Below are 17,220 nucleotides of genomic sequence, written 5' to 3'. Positions count from 1 at the left end.
AAAATGTTTGCTTTCCTCTCCTGGTAACGGAGGCAGAAGGGGATGGATTTCTCTCTGATATCAGCTGAGGCAAATATCACCAGACTCACAGGACTGTGGGATGAGTGGTCCTTCTGGAGATTCTAACTGTCAGACTCCTACACAAGGAGGCCCCACCGATCCATCGTTATGACGCAGGATTTCCTACCCAGGGCTTCTTCCCGAGGGCTTTCTGCTCAGGAATCTCTGCTCCAGCATGTCTTGATTCCTTCTCTTCCCCCGCTGTCTCTTCCCTAGTGGAGGCAATGATTCCCCTGTCTCTCACCTCGCTTACTGATCTAAGAATTTTCCGTCTATTCGGTGTTTTCCCTGTTTTCAGGACAGAGAGGTGATTCCCAAGCTCCTCACATGAGGAGCTAGAAAGTGCAGGTCCACAACTGATTTTTTAAGTTATACTGTGTGCGGTAATTCTGATGCAATGTGAGTGTCCAGTGTGAATAACTGACTCTTCTGCAACTGTGTTTAAATTACTTGTGCGGTCTTAAAGCTCGCCGGCATTGTGCACTTTCCGTTTCTTTCTTAATACACGCTTACAAATACGCAGGAATGTCTCTAAGGGGTTAGTGTATCTGCTAGTCCGTCTCCTGTCGCATTGTCCTACACTTAGGACAGATTTAGTAACATCTGTTATGCATCACACCATGTTACTGAACAAGTGATGTGGTTCTTAACTTCATGGACCTTACCTGCTGGTGGAGAATAAGGAAATGCCAAATCAATAGGATTAAATATAATCAAAGTGAAAAGTGTAACCGGTATCATGCATGTGTGCTCCAGGTTGAGCCCCTCCTGTGGAGCATGACCGTGTCTCCCTTCTCAGAAGAGAAGAAAGGAATTCTTTCCCAGTGTTGGTTCTGTGAGACGCCTCCTGATGTCGACACCAGCTCAGCCGCCTTTCCACTCCAGGCCACTCTGACGTCCTCTCCATGTCTGTTCACAAAGATGCCCTGAGAAACGCCGGGGAGGCGGCTGTGAAAACCATCTTTCTGTTCCAGGTGGTGGTTGGCGCTCTGGGCAATGCCATCCTTTTCTCCTGCAGCATCTCTCCAGTCTTGCTGGGCCACAAGCAGAGACCCACACAGATGGTTCTGCCACATTTGGCCCTGGCCAACCTCCTGGCTCTCCTCTCTCCTGGCATTCCCCACATAATGGCAGCTTTCGTGTCAAGGAAGCCCCTGTCCAGCCTCGGGTGTAAGTTTGTGTATTACGTACAGAGGATGGCTCTCAGCACCGCCCTGTGCTCCACCTGCGTCCTGAGCACCTATCAGGCCTTCACGCTCACCCCCAGGAGGGCGGAGTGGGAGATGCTCAGAGGAAGGGCCCCCAAGGTCACTGGTCCTTCCTGCTGCACCTGCTGGATGCTCAGTCTCTTAATGTACATCCCTGTTCCTCTGAAAATCACTGGTCCTCAGGACACACACAACTATACTGATTCCCAAGGCAATTGGTTCTGCTCAATCTCAGGCATTGTCACAAGTGTTGGCTACTTGTGGTTCATCTCTGATGCTGTGTTTCTTACCCTCATGGTCTGGTCCAGTGGCTCCATGGTGCTTTTCCTGCACAGACACCGCCAGAGGGTACAGTATATCCACACCCCCACTGGGCACCACAGAAGGCACCCGGAGACCAGAGCCACCCACACCATCCTGATGCTGATGGTCACCTTCATCATTGTTTACATACTGAATTCCACTTTTTCTTTTTATCTGACTGTTCTTGTAGAGTTTCGTCTGTGGTTGATGCAGACTTCTGATGCCTTGGCCTCATGTTTTCCCACTGTTTCCCCCTTTCTGCTGCTCCTGAGGGATCCTAAAACTCCTAGGATCTGCTCTGGAGTCAATAGAATTGATACTTAATGTGATAAATATCTAGTAGATGCCTTCAATAATAACTAATTCTCTTCTTTAAGTATTGAGTGGCTATTTTTATTAAAGTATAATAAGTGTGACATTATATCACTTCAGGACTTACAACTTTATGATTGAATATTTGGACACACTACAGGTGATGAGCTCAATAAGTCTAGTTAACATCTACCCACCTCCACACTGTACTGTACTGACGGAGCTTTTTTCTTGTGGTGAAACTTTGAAGATCGATTCTCTTACCACTTTTCGTCATGTGACACAGTATGCTTAACTACTGAACCGTGCTGTACATTATAAGTCCGTGACTCGCTTACTTTATAACTAAAAGTTGGTACCATTGAAGTCAGCGCTGTGCTATGCTTAGCCGCTCAGTCATGTCCAACTCTGCGACCTCACGGGCTGCAGCTCGTCAGGCTCCTCTGTCCATGGGGATTCTTTAAGCAAGAATACTGGAGTGGGTTTCCATTTCCTCCTCCAGCGATGGAATATTACATAGCCTCAAAAAAGAATGAAATAATGCCGTTTGCAGCATGATGGATAGACCTCCAGAGCACCATGCTAATTGAGACACTCTGCGCAGAGAAAGAAAAGTGTTGTGTGCCAGCTTCTGTGCGTGGAATCTGAAGAAGCTGAACTCAGGAACAGAGAGTGAGGTGGTGGTTTCCAGGGGCCGGGAGGTCAGGGGAATGTGGAGATGCTGGTCCAAGGGCACTGAGTTCCAGTTAGAGAATGAGTGAGTTCTGAGGATCTGATGCGCCGCCTGGGGCCGGCCCCCAACAGTGCTGCACTATACCCTCGCCATCTACTAGAAAGTCAGTGAGAGGGTACATCTTCCCTGCTGTCACCACCGGCTGCGAGAAAAGTTAATTCTCTAGGCGACGGAGGTGTCAACCTCCCCGTGGTAATAATTTCACAGTATATTCCTGTATCAGAGTACCATGCTATACACCTCACACTCACATACTTTCCATGTCAGTTTTCATCCACTGCTTGTCCTGTGTCCTCTGGGGTGGATTACCGCAGCCCACACTGAGCCTCCTGGGGGCCTAGCCAGCACCCAACGAGCCTCTGTAGGACTGGGTTGAATTAAGCAAGATGGCAGTGGGTTTCGTCCCCAAGTCACGTAGCAGAGTCGCCACTTCTCTAACTCGATTTACACAAACGTTATGATGGTCGACAACTTGTTACTGGGCTTCCCTGGTGGCTCAGTGGTAAAGAACCTGCCTGCCAATGCAGGAGACACAGGTTCAATCCCTGGGCCGTGAAGATCCCCTGGAGGAGGAAACGGCAACCCACTCCAGTGTTCCTGCCTGGGAAATCCCACGGACAGAGGAGCTTGAGGGGCTACAGTCCATGTGGTCACAAAAGAGTCAAATGCAACTGACCAACTGAACAACAGAAACGTGAGTTAGTCATGATTCCTCCAGTAAAAACCGAACCCTAGGGCTTCTCCTACGCTTCCCTCTTCTGTGCTAATAAATATCCCACCAACAGTGGGAAACCCGGGCCCTATCCACCTCAGTCTATGTATCCTCTGCTCAAAGGTGACTTAGACGCTTATTAACCCAGTGCCTAACCACCCTGCCGATCTTTTGTCTATATTGTTGGATTAGCCGAAAGGTCATTCGTGTTTTTCCATACATCTTCCGGGAAAAGCCAAATGGACTTTTAACCAACCCAAGACATAATTGAAGAGAAAAAATGAATACTTCCATGTAAGGAGAACAGCTACTGTGAACAGGAAGATTTTGTTCCAGTTATAGCCATTCGTTCTGTATATAAAAGTTTCCCCTACTCAGGATCCAAGTAAGTTTCCCCAAGAAAATTCTGGTTTGGGGAAGAAGTGGAATCACAGAAGTAAAGTGAGCGAGCTATTTTCCCCTTTGCAGTAAATGTGAAGAAGATGCCTGCAGTGTGGGCTCTGGGGTCCTTGACCTGAAAGTCAGGACCCAACTCCCAAGGACAGGACCTTGGGAGTTGACAGTTCGTCATCCTAAATGGTGCCTTGAGAAGACTCTGAATTAGCCCTAAAAGAAGAATGAAGATGTGAACACAGTCCCAGTAGGAAGCAAAAGACAGCAAAAAGAGCAACTTCTCGGTGGAAAGCCTGTCAGAAGCCCACGGGGATGTGTGGTTGACCCAGGGCCGGGGCGCTTTGGACCATCACGTGGGGTGGGTGTTGGCCCAGGGCCGGGGTGTTTCAGACCATCACGTGGGGTGGGTGTGGGGCAGTAGGAGCACTGTATACAAGGAGGCGCTTGAGGCAAATCTCTTTAAATATATGTTTATTTTTTTAATTATGAAAGTATGATGACACATTTACAAGAGACCTGGAAAATACAGAACAAGGTTACATATAGTCCCACTGTATATTACGATTATTTTTAAGTGGATAAATTAAGATTCTTTTATTTGGACTTTCAATATCAAAAATTAATAGAATGAATATACAAAGAAGTAGAAAGATAGAGTAGATCCAAAGAGCACCGTGAACCAATTCAACATAATTAAGATTTACATAATTTTCACACAGCAACAGGGTACAAATTCGATTCAAGTTTCCATAGACTGTAAACTAGGAGACACTAGAATATATCCTGGCACATAAAAGAAGGTGCCACAATTTCATGGTCTAAAGGTACTGACATCATACAGAGTCTGTTCTCTTACCACTTGGAATTATGTTAGAAATCAATGTCAAAAGATACTTGGAAACAACCCGCATATTTGCTGGGGGAAATTGAGGGCAGGAGGAGAAGGGGGTGACAGAGGATGAGGTGGTTGAATGGCATCAGTGACTCAGCGGGCATGGGTTTGAGCAAATTCCAGGAGATGGTGAAGGACAGGGATGCCTGCTATGCTGCAGTCCTGGGGTCACAGAGAGTCAGAGACGCCTGAGTGACGGACGACAGCACCCGTTTTCAAGGGCAGTGTGACACTCACCCAGAGAGATCTTCAGCTTGGCCATCAAAAGCCCTGTGAGGCAGATTTTTATGAAGCCTCAGCGAGTAGATGTTTTAGAGTCACGGGCTGTGCGGTCTCTGCCACACCTATTAAGGCCACCTTTGCAGGTAGACGCTGCCCACAGACAATGTGAAAACAGGCGTAACTGCGTCCCTACGAAGCGCTCGAGTAACTGTCCCCATAAAAGGCATCGTCCTCCTGTGGAGGCCTGGGGGCATTAGGGATCCCCAGCATTTTGAGGTGGGAAAGAGGGCTTCAAAATGGGCTACTTTCCAGATTAGAAAAAGAGCTCCGGCCGTACAGAGCAGGAACCATGGGGCGTGAAGTCACTGGAGCCAGACTCCTGACCGGGATGGAGCTCAGAGCTGTGACGAGATGACGCCGCCCCAGGAGCACGCCCAGGAGAAAGCGCAGGAAGGAAGTGACTGGTGCACCTCCGCTTTGTCCCTTTAATGCCCGAGTATGCTTCCTCAGCGTGATTTCCCACAGAGGACACAGAAGTGTTTTCACCTGTGGTCTGGCTGTTGCGTTAGGATCTTTAATTGCTTAATCACCTAAGAGGGGGATGAGCAGCACTGGGGATAAAACCGGCTCCTCACGGGACACGCGCCACGCTCTCCGTGCAGACAGCATGTCCGTGCCGACAAAGCCGCTGCGGGGGTGGTGGCGTCTGTGGGGACAGCGGGTCTGGGGGCCCTGCCCCTGTAACTGTAGACTCACCAGCCCCTGGCCCACCCTGGCCGACAGGTCCCTGCCCAGAGCTCTGGAGCCAGGTCCCGGCAGGTGTGCGCTGCCTCGTGTTCAGTCTCAGGGCGGGAAACAGACAGGACAGAGGAAGTCTCGGGGAGAGGACCGTGGAGCTGTGTCTGGGCACCGACCTTGGGCAGGACACGTGCTGAGCCTGCCTCACTCTGCGTGTCCACACCGGGGCTCTGGCTGGACGAGGGGGCGGCTTAGGGAGCAGAGAGGGGGTTTTAAAGCTCAACATTCAGAAAACTAAGATCATGTCATCCGGTCCCATCACTTAGTGGCAAATAGATGGAGAAACAGTGGAAACAGTGGCAGACTATATTTTTTTGAGGGCCAAAATCACTTCTGATGGTGACTGGAGCCTGAAATTAAAAAATGTTTACTCCTTGGAAGGAAAGTTATGACCAATCTAGACAGCATATAAAAAGCAGAGACATTACTTTGCCAACAAAGGTCTGTCTAGTCAAGGCTATGGTTTTTCCAGTGGTCATGTATGGATTTGAGAGTTCGACTATAAAGAAAACTTAGCACCAAATAGTTGATGCTTTTGAACTGTGGTGCTGGAGAAGACTCTTAAGAGTCCCTTGGACTGCAAGGAGATCCAACCAGTCGACCCTAAAGGAAATCAGCCCTGAATGTTCATTGAAAGGACTGATGTTGAAACTCCAATACTTTGGCCACCTAATACGAAGAGCTCACTCATTTGAAAAGACCCTGATGCTGGGAAGGACTTGGGGACAGGAGGAGAAGGGGACGACAGAGGATAAGATGGTTGGATGGCATCACCGACTTGATGGACATGAGTTTGAGTAAGTTTCGAGAGTTGGTGATGGACAGGGAGGCCTGGCGTGCTGCAGTCCACGGGGTCGCAGAGTCGAACACGACTGAGCGACTGACCTGAACTGAACAGCATAGAGTTTTCAGTTGCTGTTGCCAAAAGTGGCCACAAGGCAGTAACATGTCTTCTTGCTCCGTTGGTTTTTGGAATGTTTTTTTAATTTGGTAATTTTTCAATTTTCTATAGAAGTGGAGTTTATTTCTGATGTTGTGTTTATTTTAGGTGAACAAGAGCTTGACTGAAGTATACATAGATGTTTCTCTATTCTTCAGGGATTTTTTTCTATACCTTATCACGGTGTGTTCAATCGACTTCCTGTGCTCTTCAGTAGGTCTTTTAAAATTATCTCTGATATCAAGTAGTGTGTATATGTTAATCGTAACCTCTAACTGTGTGTCTCCCCCATAACTTAAAAAAAAATCATACGCTGGTTTTCTAAGTCTGAAATTCAGTTACTCTTTAGAATTTAGTTCGTTTCTGTGAATTTATAGATTCCACCTGTAAGTGATATCTTTAACCATTTTCTTTCTCTCTCTGACTCCACTTAGTATGATCATCTTTTGGTCCAGCCATGCTGCTGCCAATGGTATTTTTTTTTAACCTTTTTGTTGATGGCCAAATATGTTCCAGTGTATAGATGAACCAGTTACTGTTCATTTTTGTGATAGAAAATATCAATGGACATTTAGTTGAAGCCATGTGTTGGCTATTGTGAACAGTGCCGCCCTAAAAATAGGCGTGCGCGTGTGTCAAATTAGGATATTTTTCAGTTCTAGGCCAAGAAGTGAGATGGCCGGAAAGTGCGGCTTCTCTGTATTTAATGTTTTAAGGAACCTACAGATATTTTCCACGGTGGCTGACCCACCCGCTTCCCTCCCCGCCCACAGTGTAGGAGGATTCCCTGTTCCCTGCGGCATTGGCAGCGTTTCATCTTCGAAGATCTTTTGGAGGATGGCCATTCTGAGTGGTGCAAGGTGACACCTCCATGTAGTTTTGACTTGCAGGGCAGTTCCTTAATAATTAGGAAGGGCTTCCCAGATGGTGCAGTGGTAAAGAAAATCGGTCTGATAATGAGGAGTCGGAAAAGACACGGGTTTGATCCCTGGGTTGGGACGATCCCTTGGAGGAGGAAATCGCAGCCCACTCCAGTATTCTTGCCTGGAACATCGCATGAACAGAGGAGCCTGGCAGGCTACCGTCCACGGGGTCACAAAGACTGGGACACAAATGAGCCACTGTGAACATGCACACCGCAATTAGTGACGCGGAGTATCTTTCCTCGGACTTTGTTTCCTACCTTGTGAGTACAATTTACGTCTTCAAATAGACTTCTTGAACATTGGCCCTGCGTTGAATTCTCTTCCGGTGATTTACCCCAGGGTAGAGGGCATTTTGTTGAGGGCTAGTGTTTTTTTTCCCTTACGTCCCTGAAGACTTCAGTTCAGTTCAGTCACTAAGTCATATCCGACTCTGCGACCTCATGGACTGCAGCACGCCAGACCTCTCTGTTCATTATCAACGCCCGGAGCCTGCTCAAACTCGTGTCCATCGACTCTGTGATGCCAGCCAACCGTTGTGAATATTAAATACCCATCAGCACAGGTTTTTCTGTTGTTACCAAAAGTGGCCACAAGGTGGCAGCATTTCTTCATGCTCCACTTTTTTTTTTTTTTTGGTTATTTAGTTTTTATTATCTAAGGGGAGTAGATTTAGACTTCCCTGTGCTATTCAGTAGGTCCTTTTGGATTATCTACCAGATAACAGTGTGTATATGTTAATCCTAACCTCCTAATGTCTCCCTTCCCCTCCTTTTTTTTTTTTTTTAATAATCAGAAGTTGCTTTTCTAAGTCTGTGAGTCTGTTTCTGTTTACAAATTAGTTCATTTGTATGAGTTTATAGCTTCTGCCTGTACATGATGAATTCCTCTTTCCCTGGCTTCAATCAGTATGTAAATCTCTCGGCCCACTGACGCTAACAATGGCATGTTTCGGCTGTTTTTGATGGCTGAGTGTACTCCAGTGTCTCGATGGACCATTGACTCTTCATTTCTCTGCTGATGAACATTTTGGTTGATGCTGTCTTGGACATTGTCAGTAGCACTGCCCTGAAAAGAGGGGGTGGACCTGTGATTTGAAATCACGATTTTCTCTGGATCTCAGGCAAGGAGTGGGCTTGCCGGATCACGTGGGAACTCGACAAGTGCCGTTTTAAGGGCTCTCCACGCTGTTGTCCTTCTCTGCACCCACCCATTTACATCCCCGCCCCAGCAGCACTGAATCTTTGCAGATCTTCGGCGTGATGGCCGTTTTCAGTGGGATGAGCTGATACCGCGGTCCAGTTCTGAACTGCGTTTTCCTGTAATAGTGATGCTGAGCCAGTCTTCACGGGCTTTATGTCTATCCGGAGGCCTTCTTGGGAGAAGTTTCCATGCAGGTCTTTGGCCCCCTTGCCTATTCGGTTGTTTGCTCTCTTTAAATTGAGCTGAAAGAGCAGTTTGCATATTTTGGAGATGGCTTCCTTGTGGACACCCGTATTTGCAAACACTCTCTCCCCTGTGCCGGTTGCTTTCTTTTTCTTGTGCATGCATATTGCGGAGGGCTTAGGGACCAGTCGGGTGTGAAGAAAGAGACAAGGTAATTGGCAAAGGCAAACAGCCGGCAGGACGGTCCCGCCTGAGGGATTTCCACCTTCTCCCGTGCTCCTCATTCAGGACGCTCACAGCCTTTCTCCCTGGGCGTATCTCTGCCCCGCTTCTGTCTTAAACAAACTCTCCTCTGCGTGCTTGCCCACGTGCTATGCCGTGTCTCCAAAAGTGAACTCCGTACCTGTTTTAACAGGTTTCAGCGGGGTCACTTGGCTTCTCGCCCCTGCTGGTCCGGCGGCGAGGACTCCTGGTTCTCATCCGGCTCTGCAGGTCCAGTGCCTGACAGGGAACCACGACTGTCTTCAGGACCGCTCACTGCTCTCTCTCTCCAAGATCACGGTCATCGTTTTCGTCACCGAGGCTGGAAAAGGTAATTTTGATCATATTTTATGGCAGAATAATCCTGCCTTTCGTGTCTGTGCCCCGTCTTTATGCATCGTCTCTCCACACGCAGGTTGCAGCCCTGACTTGTCTAAACTTCCCGGTGCAGTGATCCACGGCGCGCAGTTATCGCCTAACGTCAGCTTTCCTAGACCTCTGCACAGGCGTGGAGCAGATGGAGTCATAACACTTCCTATGTCTGTGTTTTTTAAAATGTGTTTGTATTTTGCTTCTGCTTGGCAATATTGTATCAGTTTCTGAATTACCTACAGTCCACACTTAATTTATATTCAGCAGAGCAGAGTTCCTATTACGAGGTCTTACTGAGGACGCGAGCGAGGCCTAGTGAAGACCAGATTCATGCCTTATGAGGACGAGAGTCACAGCTTAGAGAAAGAACATTCGGGCCGCACGCGGACGAGTCAGTCCTCGGTGTGGACCACAGTGAGACTGCAGTGTGCGCGGAGTCGGAACTTACGTGTGCACTGGAGTCAGGCTTCAGTGTGCGGAGTCGGGTTTAATATGGACCAGAGTCGGGCCTGAGGCAGGGCCACCGTCAGGCCTCAGTGTGGCCCAGAGCCAGGGTTAGTGTGCAGAGCCAGGCCTCAGCGTGGCCCAGAGCCAGGCGTTAATGTGCAGAGTCAGGCCTCAGCGTGGCCCAGAGCCAGGCCTAAGTGTGACCAGAGTCAGGCCTGAGGCAGGACCACTGTCAGGCCTCAGCGTGGCCCAGAGCCAGGGTTAGTGTGCAGAGTCAGGCCTCAGCGTGGCCCAGAGCCAGGCCTAAGTGTGACCAGAGTCGGGCCTGAGTGTCGACCAGATTCGGGCCTGAGTGTGACCGGAGTCCGGCCTGAGTGTGACCGGAGTCGGGCCTGAGTGTGGACCGGAGTCCGGCCTGAGTGTGACCGGAGTGGGCCTGAGTGTGGACCGGAGTCCGGCCTGAGTGTGACCGGAGTCCAGCCTGAGTGTGACCAGAGTCGGGCCTGAGTGTGACCGGAGTCGGGCGTGAGTGTGACCCGGAGTCGGGCGTGAGTGCGGACCCGGAGTCGGGCCTGAGTGTGATCAGAGTCAGGCGTGAGTGTGGACCGGAGTTGGGCCTGAGTGTGGACCGGAGTCGGGCCTGAGTATGGACCAGAGTCGGGCCTGATTGTGCCCCAGAGTCGGGCCTGAGTGTGACAGGAGTCAGGCCTGAGTGTGCCCCGGAGTCGGGCCTGAGTGTGACCGGAGTCGGCCCTGAGTGTGACTGGAGTTGGGCCTAAGTCAGGACCAAACTCTGGGTCTGATCCCCCCACAGAGCCCCCTGGGGCGTGTCCACACTCATTATGGGGTGGGGTCCCCTCCATTTTCAGCCTCCAAGGAGCCTTCCTGCCCTTGTACAGGGGAGTCATTTTTGACCTTAGTCACTGGCGCCTTATCTCTTGACTCCAGCAGGGCTCAGCTGCTACCGTTAGCTTTGTCCTTGAGTGTCTGGGGGACAACAAAGCTTCAGCTTCACTCCACTTGACAAACAGCAGCTTCCAGCCCAGAGTCCCCTCCGTCTCCTTCCTCAAATCCCTCTGAGAGACAAGAACCCCAAACGCCTTCCCTGGGAGGCTGAGGGCAAAGGTCAGTCTCCTGTAGCTTCTTCAGGCTGGCGTGGGGCTGTAGACGCCACCCAGCTGGGGCCAGGAGCTCTCACCCTGTCTCATTCAGGGGCCCCAGGGTGATTTCTGTTGTTATTCCCGAAGGATCTCTTCTGAGGACTGCCTGGAATCTCCGCATCACGGGCATCTTGATTCGAAACTGTAGTAATCTGAAAGAGACAAATTTCACAAGTAGGTTTGAAAAGGCAGGGGCCAAAGACCAGTAGAAGAATTACTGTGACCAGGGGCCCAAGCAGGAGTGAGAACCAGGGTACGGTTTTTAGCAAGCCTGATCCTGGTCCGGTAGAGTCAGAGCTGGTGCTACCCTGTCCAAAGGAGTGGGAACTTTTGCCGCGGTCTCACATATTTCCGGTGCCGTTTTTATTAGCTCAGAATGACTGAGGAAGGTGTGTCAGGCCACTCAACTTCAGAAGTAGCTGGAAATGTGACAATCTGAACATTAGTATACAAAATGGATCTCATTTATTTCCAGAAGAATAAGATTGAATTCCAGTCTACACTTGGTACTTTAAGGAGACTTGCAGGCGTATAGCCAGTTATCTAGTATAATCTAAGTCGGTTTTAACCTTTGATGTATTATTAACACATAGACCAAAGCATCTTTCCAACCTTCCTTTTCTGCAAACTTTCTAGATCTGTATTAATTTGTTCTGTTTTCCCCCCACTTATAAATAACCAACTGTAGAACAGATTATCATTACTTTTTACAACAAAAACACCTCCAGTCTATTATATCTCCTTTCGCTGACAACATGTATCTTTACTTGCTTTATGCACCGGAATCTTTTCCTTGTCACTTTAGTAGCTTTGATTCCATATTATAAATTTTAATGTTAAAAAACCTTAACACCTAATTAAAACCAAGAAGAAAGCAATCGTGAACTGTGTCAGATTGTCATTCTCTGATTAGCAAACTCAGGAACAAATTTTAGAACCTCTAAAAACATGTATTTTTCTAAAGTACAATTTTTTTTTTTCTCAATGTAATACAAGGCTTGTGTCTAGTGAGCCCAAACATCTTCAGGTTTTTTTCTTTGTATTTAGAATTGTTTGATTTGTAAGTGCTTACTTTTCTTTAAGCCAGTTAAATGGAGCTCATTTACAAATTCACCTCAACGATGCTATCCAAAGACAAAGACCCACACGGAGGCACACACAGATCCAGGCAGACAGAGATCCCATGTCGTTTTTAGTCAGTTGCATCGGACTCTCTGCGGCCCCAGGGACCGTAGCCCACCAGGCCCCTCTGTCCACGGGATTCTCTAGGCAAGAATACTGGAGTGGGTTGCCATTTCCTTCTCCAAGGGATCTCACCGTTTTCCACTAAAGATTTATTATAAAATGTCTCTTTGCCCCTTTTCTTTTTCTTGGCTTGAATTTCTACTAAATTACCCGAGTTGAAGTCTCAGGTAAAGTGGGCTGTGTATCTCCCAGTCAAGATAAGCACTAACTTCAGGCTTTTTTCCTGGCATATTTTTACTTTCTCAGGGTCAGAATTCTGGAAAAAAAGAAAAAAAAAAAAGATTTCAACAAGCCAGCTTTTGCTAACTGCACACGAAAAAGGAACTGGTTTTGCGATTTCAAAAAAGATTCATTTAACCCATTTTCTCTGGAGTCTAAAGGCTATCACGGCCATCCAGCGGCAAAAAGCGTCACCTCTCCTGGCTGTGGTCACGGCTTCGCAGCTGACATACAGCCCAGACGGCGCTCAGATTGGCCCCAACCGGAGGGGCAGACCGCTGACAAGGCGCTGTCCCGGCAGGGACTGCCTCTGGGAGCCGGGCTCTCAGTCTGATCAGGACGGGCCACGCAGGCAGAGGGGACGCTAGGTTCTTTTCCCACTTTCTTCCCACCCTGCCCCCCACCCCAAGAGGAGTCAGGAGTCAGAAGGGGGTTCTTCAGAAAGTTAAGAGGGTTTTCTGATCACAGGAGCCACAGACCAGGAATATGATCAAAGTGGAATAAAGTCCTGAACATATTGGAACCTCAGCCCATTTTCCTGTGTCAATAAAGAAGCCCAGTTTTAGGCATTTTTTCCCCCCCAATCCAATAAAGGCCAGACACTGTCACAGTAAAAGGAAAAAAAAAAAGTTTCCACTTCTTAAGGACACACTCCAGAGGTGTCTCTTTTGGCTCAGAAAGGGATCCCCTCATGTTGAGTGACCTCAGCCGAGGACAGAGCGTGCTCCTAGAAATGTCCCTCAGAGCCCTGGACACATTCAGGAGGCGCCCGGAGGGAATCTGTAGGGCCCCCTGAACTCTGATTTCATGCTTGCCGGGGCTTTGCATGTCCTTTCCTCCCCCACCGACTTCTTCCCCCCCCTCACCCCCCCGCACCGACTTCTAACCGGAGGCCTCTGGTCATGCTTGGCACCCCCCGCAAGGCGCCTTCTTTCCAACCCCGGCGAGGACACGCGGGCCAATACAGAGCGGTCGGCAGGTGTAAGCTTCCCAGACAGCAGATAACGCCTGGGACACAGACCGTTCAGAAGGGGCCGTCACAGTTTAAGGGCCGCGGTGGCCTGGCGTGGGGGAAACTCCTGGAGGAGCTGGAGCGGGCTGCGGTGGAACATGCCAGGGGGTCAGGACCCCAGGGCTGCACCTGAGCTGCTGACAATGCGCTTGCCGCAGAGAGGCTGCAGTTAGCCCTCCCTCGGAGCTGTAGAAGATCAGGTAGAGAAGGAACCTTTTCTGCCAGTGATGTGGGAAAGGAAATCCCGGACTCGTGGTAGAGAGAGTGAACGTCAGGAGCCTGCAGCCAGCGGTCTGGGGGAGACCTGCAGGGGAGACTCCGGACCAAGGGATCTCGGAGGGAGAGCAGTGAGCCGTCCTGAAGACACATCTTAGCGCCCTGCCCATGGACTGAGCCTGGGCAGCCTGGATACCAGGAGTCCCGCAGTCAGACCACCAGGGGCCAGAGGCTAGAAGCAAAGTGGCCCTGGCTCTTGCTCACGTTTGGAAGCAAGAATGTTTCAAGTATGCAAAAGCCGTAAAAAACAAAACAACAGGTGCATGTATTATTAGAGACAAACACCAGTGAGGAAGGGTGCAGGCATCCCCTGAAGCGGGAGGGGCACAGTGGGAGGTGATGTGAGTCCCTCACGGCGGCCTGTCCTGGGTCTCTACGCCCGGCACCATCTGTCTCTCTCTCCACATCTGACCAGTCTAGGACTTGCCCCCCGCAACATGCATGCGAAACATTTTGCTAAGATGGATCCCCCTGCAGAGGCCTCTGGGGGCAACTCCACACTTATTATGGGGTGCGCCCCCCCCCAGGAGGCCTTCCTGCTCTCAGGAGCGGGCACCGTATCTCTTTACTCCAGCTGAGCTCAGCTTCTGCCACTAGCTTTGTCCTTGGAGTGTGTGGGTGAGAACAAAGCTTCAATTTTACTCCACTTGACAAACACCAGCTTCCAGCCTGGGGCCCCCTCTATCTCCTACCCAAAGTAAGTCAGAGCGAGGAAGACAAATATATTAAGATATCACTAACAGGTGGAATCTACGAATTCATGCAAATGAACTAACCTGCAAGCAGAAACAGACTCACAGACATAGAAAACCAACTTATTATGTTTAAAAAAGGGGGGAAAGATGCATTAAAAAGTTGGGATTTACACATACACACTACCATATATCAAATAGGTACTTAAAAAGGACCTACTGGACAGCACAGGAAGTCGACTGAACACCTGTGATAATCTACATGGGGAAAATCCCCCCACACAGAATAGACATATGTCTATGTATAACTGAATCAAGCTCCTGTACACCAAGACCAAACACGACATGGGAAATCAGGTCTCAGTTCAGTTCAGTCGCTCAGTCATGTCCGACTCTTTGCGAATCGCAAAGAATCGCATGAATTCTTGCGAATCGCAAAGAATTGCAAGAACCCCATGAATCGCAGCACGCTAGGCCTCCCTGTCCGTCACCAACTCCCAGAGTTCACTCAGACTCACGTCCATCGGGTCCGTGATGCCATCCAGCCATCTCATCCTCTGTCGTCCCCTTCTCCTCCTGCCCCCAATCCCTCCCAGCATGTCTTTTCCAATGAGTCAACTCTTCGCATGAGGTGGCCAAAGTACTGGAGTTTCAGCTTTAACATCGTTCCTTCCAAAGAAATACCAGGGCTGATCTTCAGAACAGAAAATAAAAATTAGATTACCAAAAAAAAAAAAGAGTGGAGCATGAATAAATACTGCCACCTTGTGGTCACTTTTGGTAACAACAACTGAAAAGCCTGTGCGGATGGGCACCTTTCATCAGGCCTGCAGGGACCTGAGGGAAAAACACCCGGTTCTCAACAAATGTCCTCGGGCAGGTCCTGGAAGAAGAATTCAAAACAGGGCAGACGGTCAAGAAGCCCACCCGGAGAGGTAAGTTTTACTCGCGCTCTTTAAAAATAACCACATGAAAAGATTTTATATCTCTCAATCTTACAGAAATGCAAATAAAAAATACGAGGTATCACCTCACTCTGATCAGATTGGCCTTTGACAAAAAGTCTACGAACAATAAACACTGGAGAGGGTGTGAAGAAAAATAAACCCTCCTGCACTGATGCCGGCAAGGTAAATTGTTAGCCAGGAAAGAGGACAGGGAGGAGGTTCCTGAAAAGAGAATGAAATTATGTCAGTCCCCAACTCCATGCAGAAAAATATACTCCAGAACAATCAAAGATCTAAATGGAGGACAGATGCTGTAAACCTCCTGAGAAAAATACAGGCAGAACACGCTTTGATGTAAATCACAGCCAGATCGTCTTGGAGTCACTCTTAGAAAGATAAAAAACTAAATTAAACAAATGGGACCTCATTAACCTTAAAAGCATTTGAGCAGCAGGGTTAACCACAAACGAAAGAAAAACAACCCTCAGAATGCGGGAAAGAAAAAAGTGTTTTCAAATGGAGATACAAGGAATTCACCTCCAAAACAGGCAAACAGGGCTCATGCAGCTCAATATAAAAAAATCAAACAACCTAATAGAAAAATGGGCCAAAGATCTAAGTGGACATTTGTCCAGAGAAGGCATCCAGGTGGCTATAAAGCACCTGAAAAGATGTTCAGCGTCCCTAATCACTAGAGAAACACAAATCAGAGGTTCAGTGAGGTATCACTTCAGGCAGGTCAGCATGGCCATCTCAAAAATTTGACAATAAATGCAGGAGGGGTGTGGGGAGAAAGGAACCCTCCTAGCCTGGGTGGGAATGTAAATCAGTGCATCCACGGCTTTCAGACAGTCAACATTCAACAAAGTACCACATGACCCAGCCATCCCACGTCTGGGCGTGGATCCTGAGAAAACCAAATTTTCAAAAGACGCTGCACACCAACAATCATGGCAGCACTGGGTAAATCAGCAAGATACCAAAGCAACCTCATTGTAGAAGGACAGGTGAATGATTAAAGAAGCCGGGGTTCAGATGCACAACGCGGTACTATCCAGACACGAAAGGATGAAAGAAAGCCATTTCCAGTCACAGGGAAGAGCCAGAGACGATCACACCAGTGAAGTGAGTGGAGCGCCACGTGTATCACCTGTTATCACTTCTGGGTGGAATCCAGACATGCATATGTCGGGACAGCTTCATAGACTCGGTAAAGACAGTCACGGTTACCAGAAAACGAACCGTGGGGGTGCAAGGAGAAATTAGCAGGTTGAGAATAACACATACACACTACTATTTATAAATGAGTCCACAAGGACCCACTGGGAGCACGAGGGAGCCTAGCCAACAATCTGTAATAAACTCTCTGGGAAAGAAACCAAAAAGAACACACACACACATATATATATCTACATATAAATGAACTAAGTTGCTGTACACATTTACGCGAGAGTTGGACTGTGAAGAAAGCTGAGCGCTGAAGAATTGATGCTTTTGAACTGTGGTGCTGGAGAAGACTCTTGAGAGTCCCTTGGACTGCAAGGAGATCCAACCAGTCCATCCTAAAGGAGATCAGTCCTGGGTGTTCATTGGAAGGACTGATGCTGAAGCTGAAACTCCAGTACTTTGGCCACCTCATGCGAAGAGTTGACTCATTGGAAAAGACTCTGATGCTGGGAGGGATTGGGGGCAGGAGGAGAAGGGGAC

At 48.7% G+C, this 17,220-nt stretch overlaps 1 protein-coding gene across 1 annotated transcript; it reads left to right on the top strand.

The window, feature by feature from the left end:
* The first annotated feature begins 965 nt into the window (after positions 1–965).
* Positions 966–1,895, top strand: LOC101116030 (vomeronasal type-1 receptor 4). Its single transcript, XM_004022869.5, has one exon. It carries the CDS (start codon positions 966–968, stop codon positions 1,893–1,895), a length of 930 nt encoding a protein of 309 aa, XP_004022918.3.
* Positions 1,896–17,220: the final 15,325 nt, after the last annotated feature.

The sequence above is a fragment of the Ovis aries genome, chromosome 14, assembly GCF_016772045.2.
Source record: "Ovis aries strain OAR_USU_Benz2616 breed Rambouillet chromosome 14, ARS-UI_Ramb_v3.0, whole genome shotgun sequence".
NCBI lineage: Eukaryota > Metazoa > Chordata > Mammalia > Artiodactyla > Bovidae > Ovis > Ovis aries.
The sequence above is the reverse complement of the archived record's forward strand: the minus strand, read 5'-3'. Positions and strand labels throughout refer to the sequence as shown.